Here is a 10,000-nt window from a genome sequence, read left to right as displayed (position 1 = left end):
TAGCAGGGCCCCTGTGTTCTCCAGCTGCTGTGTGTGTGTGTTTGTGAGGGAAACACATCTATATGGCAGAGAGACTGTGTGTGTGTCCGTGTTATTAATGACACACACTTGTGTAACTGAGTCTTGTGAGGATACAGCTGCTTTTATACCCGATCGTGAGCAGGTAGGAAACAAGACAGTGACGGCTGCTGTGAAAGCTGAATATCCCCTCAGCAGACACACACACACACACACACACACACACACACACACACACACACACACGAACACACACACTGTACAGTACAGACAACCAAGGGAGAAACGTCTTTGTGATATCCTATTTATTTTGGTTTAGAATAAAACACTAAATGTTCGACCTCTTCCAGGGAAGTTATGTTTTCACCGCTGACTGTTTGAAAGCAAGATTAAACTAAAACTACTGATGTTCAGGCAAGAAACACATAAAGTTTTGCTGCGGTTCCAGGATTTCATGTTCTCATCATCTTCTTACATTATGAAATTGGGCGTTTTCCAACATTTTCATAATTTTAACAGTGGAATAATTAGTAGATCTTAAAAAACAATATGACATATTTAGAGGAGTGATATTTATGAGTACGTGAAATTTGGCTCAACTTGACTGGACTGTTGAGTCGAGCCGGAGGAATGTGCGACAACAATATATTCAGTTTTCATTCTGCATTGTTTCACTTGCTTATTGGCTTCCAGGGTGGTGGATATTTTCTGAATGCATCGTCTTTATGTCAATTCCATCAAATGAGAGTTTATTTAAATACTGACAAGTTGAACTGAAGTATAAAAGTTTATTGTGCATGAGTTGTAGGGTCATCACGACGCTCAGAAAGCACAGGTGTGAATGTAAACTACTAAAGAAAGGCAATAAGAGCTCATTCCTCTGCCAAGGCCAAACAGTTCCTTCAATTCAATCAAGCTGCACCGAATCCCACACACACACTTATAGATATCAGTTCTCTAAATACGCCTAATTTTTTTAATCAAGATATATAAAATATAGCTGTACACACACACAGACACACACACACACACACACACAGCTCTACAGCAGACACACACCGAGTGGCTGAGTGGTGAAACAGCCCCTGAGTATAACATTGTCCTGAGCTCCGAGGCTCATCACGACAGGGTTCGCCGACTGACTGGGACTCGCCACTGGGACCAATTAGGTGGCGCGCAGAGAAAAGCGCCGCCGAGCGCTGCGCCGCTTCACACCCGGTTCAAAAGGCCTGATGCTGGGCCGGACAGCTGAGGGGGTGGGGCCGGATTATCCCCAGGAAGGGGGTGTCGGTGTGTGTAAGATATTATTACATAGGGGTGATCACAGTATGCAGGGGATGAAGGTGTGTGTGTGTGTGTGAGTGTGTGTGCCAGCTTCTGCTGCATCCACGGTTGTCATGGTTACACTGATCCGCTGTATGCCAGTAAGCTGCCGTTGATGTAACAGCACCTGAACCCCGGCTCGAAGCTGCCGTGTGCAGCAGTTTAACGTTCATAAATCATTGCCACATTAATTTGGAGACATTAGTGTAATTGTAAATAAATAACGGTGAACAAACGAGAGCGCTGCTGAGATGCATGGCCTCTGCTCTCGAGTTTATATCGTCCACAACAGAGCTGCAGCTTCAGGGCAAAAAGGAAGTGAACTTGTTTTACTGCGCGTGAACAAGGAAACATGTCCGTTGTCACAGAGGAAAGATGCTGAGCTGGTTTAAAAACACAGGGAGGGAGATGATGGACAAGCATCCGCACATCAGCTTGAGGCCAAATACACTGAGATGTCTCGATGAACTCGACCCTGAGAAAATGATTTATGATTTCTGAGCATAATAAACTGTCAACAATTACCAAACAACACACCAGTTTGTCAGCAACATGTTAGAGGGTGAAAATGAAGCAAAAGACAGCATTTGTCCAATTAAAGACACTGTTGAGCTGCATTATGGGAAATGTAGGATCGTGAGCCACAGTATGAGGCTACATCTGCCTCTGCTGCTTCAATCTGATGGAGGTGTAATGCCGAAGCACTGGAGGAACCCTTCAACCAAACAACTTGAACTCTATCTAATAATTCCACAAATCTCTCCGTCAGTGGAACGCACATCTCGTTCATAGATAAGATTCAACAGGTTCTCCAGTTCAGGTTCTGCGTCCTGAGTCGAGCTTCACCTCAACTTAGAACAAACAGGTGAACAGCTAATAAAGCTGCAACCAGCATCACCACAGGCCGAACAGAGGCAGGTTGAGAACAGAGCTGTTTCATCACATCTGTGACTTCACACTTCTTATTTAACATATCGACATGAACCGCCCAGTCCAGCTTCCCTCACCTGAGCACTTCGTTGGGGTTGCCTGAGATGGGGGTCTTCTTTTCAGGGGCTCCGTGGCACTCGGACTTCAGTAGGGTGTGGGGTCCGCGGTCCATCATCATGGTGGAGGTCGCCATGGTGATTATCGCCACGCCGTCGCGGACACGGGCCTCGAGGCCGTAGTCCCACTCGTCGTAGGACACGGAGAGCAGACCTGGACGGACGAAAGCAAAGGGAAGAGAAAGATCAGGAGACGTGGAGAAGAGGAAAGACGCTGAGATAGAAGGATTGGACGGACGGATTAGTAAGGACACAGGAAGTAGGAAGTACGAGAGCGAGAGAGGTGAGTTGGATTAGATGGGAAAGTGAAGCGACAGAGAGACAAAGGAGGAAGACGAGGGACAGATGGAGGGAAAGTGAGGCGAGGAGAGACGGGGATGATTCTGTGGAGGTACAACAGAGACTTCATGTTTTGAACACACTCCAAGAGACACAGCGCTCACTGTGCGATGACTCAGAGACGAGAGAGGCGCTCACATCCTGACTGAGTGAGCGTCTATCACCTTGCTGTGTTTGTCCATCTGTCTGTGTTAAGCTGTGTCTGTTTATCTGTCCGTCTGACTGACTGAGTCCGTCTCTCGTTTGACAATCTGTCTGTTTATGAACGTTCAATCGATCTCTCTTTCTTTCTCTTCTCCATCTGTCCGTCATCTCGTCTCCTCCGGTGACCCCACGACCTTTCACCGGCTCAATCAGCTGTTTAGATCGTGGAAAAAGTAAATTTCTTTGGGTAATTAAATTCAAAAAGTGAAACACGTTAAGTGAATATTTCAGTGATTAAAGCTTAAAGCTCGTGATAAATCTAAAATCCACTATCTCCATAAAGCGCCGCGGAAAAAATTCACACTTTCGATTCTGAGCCTTTTCCTCCAGACTCTGGGACCTTGATTTTCCAAATGAAATGCAAATTATATTTTCATCTTGCAAAGACGACTTCACACCACTGAGCAACTGCCCAGTTCCTTCTCTCCTCAGCCCGGGGAAGATGTCTCTGATGTCGCTGGTGCAGCAGCGGCTTGACACTACGAGTGTTTGGCCCGTTTCCTGCACACGCCTGTTCTGCTGGTTCTGGATGCGCTGACTCCAGCCTGAGTCTCTGAAGCTCTCCCAACTTCTTCAACTGGCTGCTCGACAACCTACTCAAGGCTGCGGACATCCCTGTTGCTTGTGCACATTTTCCCCTCCGTCAACTTTCCGTTAATATGCTTCGATACAACATTCTGCAAACAGCCACGTACACACTGTATTTATACTGTATAATAATGTGTGTAATGCTAATTTCCTCAAATGCAAAATGAAATATTCTATGTTTCAGCCGTAGGTTGAGTCACTTTATTAAATAACTATATATTGAACTTTATCATGATATTGTAACTTTCTGAGATGCACCTGTGCCTGGATAGTTTTCGACTCTGCCTTCACTTTTCTTTCTCCAGGGACGACAGACTGAGGATGTTTCCTCCGTTCTCAGACTCACACAAACAAAAATGACAGTGATTTACCTTCACGTTCCCTCGAGGACGCAGATTAATTCATCAATGTGTGTTTTTTATTATTCAGTCCTTTGGAAACGCGAGCCATTATACATCTATTAGAACAGAGCTGACATTTTAGATAATGAGTCCCGCTGATATTAAACTGACATTATTGATAAGATGATTAACTCAGACGAGCTGATCATTAATAGACGACACCGGCGTTTTTGTTTACTTCTGGATGGAGAACTTGACCGGCCTCGTCTCAAGCGTCTCTCAACAACAAGTGTCCCTGTTATTCTTTAAAATGGACGTTAAACGATCGTTCTTCTTTGGCGAGCGCGGGGGTTCAGGCCACGTGGCTCCCGGTGAAGCACGCCCCTGCCTTCAATCCAATTAATTTGTCTCTCTGTCTCTCTGTCTGCCTTTTAATGTGTCGTCCCTCTCCGTCCATCAGCTGATCTGCATTTATCTGACAGCGTATGACCACACGTCAGCCACTCCACCACCATGTCAGTGGGCAGAAATAGACAGGCGTCCTGGCAACCTGCCGTCCTCGGGGGGGGCCTCAGCGCTGACAGCTCCGGCCCTCCAGGACCACATCTAATGTCACACACACACTGTTGACATGTTCTCAACACTCACTCACTCCCAGCGCTGCTTCCCTTTCATACAGAGAACTCCTATTACTTAATGGGAAGGATCATACGCTGTGAGTGTGTGTGTGTGTGTGTGTGTGTGTGTGTGTGTGTGTGTGTGTGTGTGTGTGTGTGTGTGTGTGTGTGTGTGTGTGCTGCAGATGTGCATGTGCTGCATGGTCTATTCTTTTTCTACATCTTGGGAACAGAGTAAATATTCATCCGTCTCTCGGGGCATGTTTGAATGTCATAACACAGACATGTCGGCTGGAAACCTTATAGCTGAGCAGCACTGCAGCAGCTGTACAGGGTTGTTTTTTGGTTTTCTGTCCAGTAAAGTGTCTCCTGTCTCTGTTTAAAGGCGGCGGCTGTCTCGCTGTCACTGATACAAACGCACGTACGCAGAGAAAATCACAAACGCTGCGACCACACGCAGGCGACCTGATTGGAGATCGTAACAGCGGAACTAACGTATGACTGGGTATTTTTGGAAACAGCTTATTATTGTCGGTGATGTCAGATTGGGAGGTTACGTTGGCACAGTCGGTGCAGCGGTGATGTGCAACTCTGATCAGGAGGAGACAGAGACAGAGAGAGAGAGAGCAAAGAGGGAGGAGGAGGAAAAGAACGAGCAGAAACTCAGACACAAAGATGCAGAGAGAGTCAGAGGAGGCAGAAAAAACACAGAGAAGCGAAGGAACAACGGCATGAAATGAGGAGGGAAGGGAAGGGAAGGAAGGAAGGGAGTAAGGAGGAGAGCTAGTTCCCCAGAGCGCCACTTAAGGAAGGCATCACCCAGCAGAAAGTGGAGGCTCTTCATCACACATGGCGCAAAATTATCAAGCGCGCCTCGTGAGCAAATTAGCCCCACAGCCAGCGCACACCGTCCGCTGAACCCTGAACCCGCTGCATTCACCCGGAGCACGCGCCACGACGCCATCAGTCGCACGCTGGGCCGCGGCGTCGTTTGGCTGCGTGCAGGTTCACAAGTTGGTGTGGTTGACTGCCGCTACAGGCTTCGTGCGGCTTTCCTGCGGCTGAGGTTGGGACGCAGAGCGAAGGGGTCGACTGGATGATTGAGTTCCACAAGTGGACGACTCGTGTTTAAGTATAAGCTTGTAATGGAGAGAGAGAGAGAGAGAGAGAAGCCATGCAGCAGAGGACACAATCCTCCGTATGCAGGGCGTTCTCACTACCTCGCTGCCTTTTAGTGGACATATAACAAAGTGTTGCAGTTGCCCCATTAGATTACATTGCAGCCACTGCCACTGTTCGGGGACGATCTACTGGACTGATGACATGTGTTTTCATTCACACACTCACATGTATAAACCCAGGGCCCAGATTGAAAGAGCTGATTCTGCTTTAATGTATAAAATCCAGATATACACTCACACTACAGAGCTTCTCTGAGTGCCTTGTGAAATGGTGAATTCTGATTCACGTCCATCACACGTTAAATGAGTGACTGACATTTAGCCAGTGATCTGTCATCACGACTCATGATGATTAATCCCATGATAATTCAGTGCGAGCTCAGAAAGCTTTGTGTGTGTCCATCAACGCAGCCTCAGCGCCGGCTCCTCTCTGTAATCACGAGCGAGTCACGATTATCTCCGTGGCAACATAAATCAAGAGGGAAGTTGTTGTGCTGATTTACATAACTGATACGGTGATATATCAAACTTTATAGAGTGGAACCCTAATTTGGAAAAGGCCAAATGACACAAACACACACACACACCCTTAGTTTTGTTCACCCTGTCCTGCATGTAAACACTCACCTTGTACACACAAACACACACACACACCCATTTGATTACACTCACCCATTATTTTCTCATGGAAATTAAATCATGAACCAAGCGCACATTTCACAGACAAATGCACAACGACATTACACACAAAAGGCACCAAACACACACACACACACACACACAGGCGCACACCTTACTCCAATTTAGAGTAAATCATCCATGGATGCCAATAAGGGAGCAGAGGTAAAAAAAAAGTTTGAATTACGGTGCGTGAACAGCAAAAAACGATTTCAGGTTCGGCCTGGCAACCATTTCCCAGAAACTGCTGAGGACAGGCGGGAGTGTAATATCTCGCCTTCGCCGTAAATCAACGCGCCAAACACCAACAAATTGTCGAGCTCATACGTCCAGAGTGAATATACAACCTGCTCCTCGGTTCACTCTGCCGCAGAGAGTGAAACTGACCAAAGTCACGGAAAGTTCCATTAGTTGTGGCGGTGACGGCGGCGGCATCACTGACAGAGGTTTGATTCCGACTGCGAGCTGGCCTTTCTAAAAGTGTCCCCCCCCCCCCCGAGGGCTGAAAAGTGGTGTTACATGACGCGGTGTGACAGGTGGCGCCTGACGGACTGTGCGAGCAGGTTGAGTGGTTTGTGCTCCCCAACTTAGATGTCACTTTGGTTCCACGTTTGACCTTCAAAGGTTACAATGACCTCCAGTGGTGTTGTGAGGGGGGGGGGGGATCCTCCCCTCACTTGTTAGGAAAGGTCAGGTTATTGTTTTTTTTGTCTTGCAGGAGAAAAAAGTCGAAAGAGCCGAAAAGTAAAAAAACTAAATTTGGAAAAACAATATTTTAACGTTTGTGAGCAGCGATGGAATAAAGATGTTTTTGAGATTTTAAGCTTATTGGACAGGAATTTAACAAAAAGAAGAGACGTCCAAATTTAGTTTTGAGTCAAATCATCAGACTGAAATTTCTCAGATCATAATTAAGGGAGATATGAGCTGACAGAGGTTGAACTATTTGTTGGGACTTTGACTCTGACTGCTTGTATTTCTCTAAATTCACATCACAGAGAAATGGTTCTCATGTCGTTTTAAAGCTCATCTCCAGCCCCATATTTATCTAAACTGTAATAAAGAGCAACATTTTGATTATTATGTCTTTGTTATCACTTTTCTTGTGAACGTTTTGGAGATGCACAGCCAATTTCGTTTTACAAATCACATTCTTATTCTATTCTCATCTCTCACAGCTTTATGAACGATTACAACAGTTCAAGTTGAATTCTGTGACGTGGCCCAACAGTGTGATAACGTGACGCGAGCCCATTACCTCCTGATTGTCACTTTACAGGCGAGATGTGACAAAGATTAGATTGTACAGCAAGGCAAGTAGTTTTCCACGCCGAGATAAAAAACTATAATCCCATTGTTACTCCTCATTTTGACGCTGACATGTTTCCGTACCTGTGGGGAACTCCGCAGGCACGACGATAGTGTCCCCAGCTACCAGCGAGGGCACGATCCACGTGTAGCCGTAGCCCGTGATCCCGACCGAGTGGGCCACCTCGAAGATGGTGTTGGCCTCTTCCTTTGTGCAGTAGAGAAGGATGACCGGGCTCTGCAGCTTCTTCAGCTGGTTCTGGATCTTTGAATCTCCGTCGTCCACGGACATGTCGAGTAATATCACTTCCTCCAGTTCCCAGCCCACGAAGCTGTTCTCAATGGTGCTACGGATCTGAACCAAGGAAACAGAGGGTGATTAGCTTGTTGTCATGTCAGGGAATCTCAAACAATGGAAAGCTCGTCCTTAGATACTATTGTTGTGTAATTCTTTAATTTATTTGACAAATGTATACACGTAAACTAGTTTCTGTCTCACTAGTCAGTAAGTAACCGATGAATTCATTAGAAGAGCGTGAAGCAGATAGAACAAACACAACAGGGATTATCAGAGGGGAGGTCCAGTTCATACCAACCTCTGAATGTTCTGCTAACTTGTGTTTAATCAGCATCATCTGTTAAAGGCTCGTTAATTAGCTCCACCAACGAGCTTATGTCTTTATTGCTGTTTGTTTGTCTGTAGCTGGATGGGAGCAGCTGAACCGATTTCCATGAACTTTTGCGGAGGGGTGGGACGTGACTCGCAGAAGAACTCGTGACATTTTGGACCGGATCCGGATAAACGTGCCGATCCAGGAATTGTTTTCCAATTTCTTTAACGTATCAAGTTAGGACGTTTCATCCACATTTTTGTAAATTTCGCAAAGAAATAAAATCAGCCTTGGCAAAGGTATGAACTCTCTGAGCATCCTTCTGGTTTTTGAAGTATATACTTCACAGAGCAGGGCTGAAATATTTTCATTGTGATATTAAGATATTGACTTTTTTTTAATTTGACTCTCTATCACTCTCCACCCCATGTTATATACTGAGTCCCCTTCTCTCTATTGCAGTATTCGCAGGACCCAAGGCTGAGCTAGGAAGACAGACGTGAACATTAGATCCTAGGAGACAGACGGAGAGGACACAGACACATTCGTTTGGCGAGAGGAGTCAAGGTTTGGATATATTTGTGCGATAGAACAGCTCCACATGAAGACTGATGGTATGTGACCGCTGTGAAAAGTTAATAACAATTAACCGTCTCCCTGATGATGCTTCAAGCATTGAGAATAAATACTTCTGCCTAAAACTTCATTCCTTCACCCTCCCTCACATTAATAATAACGTGGTCTGTGTTTTATTTCCTTCACGTCCATGTCTCGGCTGAGCGCGGTTACCTTGGTGACAAAGTCCTGGTAACCCGGGTAGTAGGTGGTGACGATGGAGAAGATGTACCAGTCGTATTCCTCCATGATGTTGAGTATGACCGAAGCCTGCTGCTCGATGGAGGGGCCGAACTGAAAGAACATGGAGTTGTCGTCCTGGGAGAGAAGACACAAACACACAGCGGTTACCTAACAGCATCGTCCTGAACTTTAATGTGCTCGGCTTCACACACACACAGGAGAACAGCAGCTACTTGAAGGACGGCGGCGGGTTTGTGACATTACTGGTGCGAGCATTAATTTAGCTGCTTTTATTCTCTCCCGCTCGCAGAGGAGAGAGGCGAGAGGACACCAGTGGGCTAATGTAATGATACCGGTCATGATTTTCATTAGTTGCCTTTATGACTCCTTTAATGAGTTAGTACACGTGGGTGGCTGGAGGGCGGGGGGGGGCGGGGGGGACTCGAGGCTGCTGTCCTCAATGTCATCTGTCGTTTTCAGCCGTTTGTTTTATCACAAGCTCATTGAAACGATGCAGTGTCGGTGTAGAGCCTCCTGCTGTAAACACACCTCCCCTGAACACTCCTCGTATTAAACATTTACGGACTTCCTTCCACTGGAGAAGCTCAATCTGAACAGCAGAGATGGAGACAGTGCAGCCGACCCTCAGATAAACGTCTCTCACCCCGATGTCCAGGCCACAAAGTGTTGAGGAGAAATATTGAGCTGGACAGAATGAGAGGAGGAGGAGGTGAGAGATGTGAGTCTAGACAAGTCCTGAGCTGGTTATTGTGCACGTGTGAGTCAGCCGATGAGAACGACTGTAGGTACAATGCACTGTGTTGGTGTTCTGGTACATTTGTGTGGTAAATAACATGAATGAGAGTTTATTTTGAAAGGATTTGAACTCGGTGGCAGCTGACAGCCGGGCAGGCAGGGTGTTGAAATCTCTCCGGCTTCTTAGGACTC

General features: G+C 46.4%; 1 protein-coding gene across 6 annotated transcripts in view; it reads right to left on the bottom strand.

Moving 5' to 3' along the window:
- The window catches only part of LOC117766213 (glutamate receptor ionotropic, NMDA 2B), a 104,663-nt gene that overhangs the window by 34,157 nt on the left and 60,506 nt on the right, over positions 1–10,000 (bottom strand). For all 6 annotated transcript variants that reach the window (XM_034593043.1, XM_034593045.1, XM_034593044.1 and 3 more), the window contains exons 5-7: positions 9,044–9,187; positions 7,728–7,998; positions 2,349–2,541 (exon numbers count right to left, since the gene is read on the bottom strand). In XM_034593043.1, coding sequence (XP_034448934.1) covers positions 2,349–2,541; positions 7,728–7,998; positions 9,044–9,187 — 608 coding nt within the window. The remainder of the gene's footprint in view (positions 1–2,348; positions 2,542–7,727; positions 7,999–9,043; positions 9,188–10,000) is intronic.

Source organism: Hippoglossus hippoglossus, chromosome 8, assembly GCF_009819705.1.
Source record: "Hippoglossus hippoglossus isolate fHipHip1 chromosome 8, fHipHip1.pri, whole genome shotgun sequence".
In the NCBI taxonomy this organism is placed as follows: Eukaryota; Metazoa; Chordata; class Actinopteri; order Pleuronectiformes; family Pleuronectidae; genus Hippoglossus; species Hippoglossus hippoglossus.
Note: the sequence above shows the minus strand (reverse complement) of the source record. Positions and strands in the feature narration are given on the sequence as shown.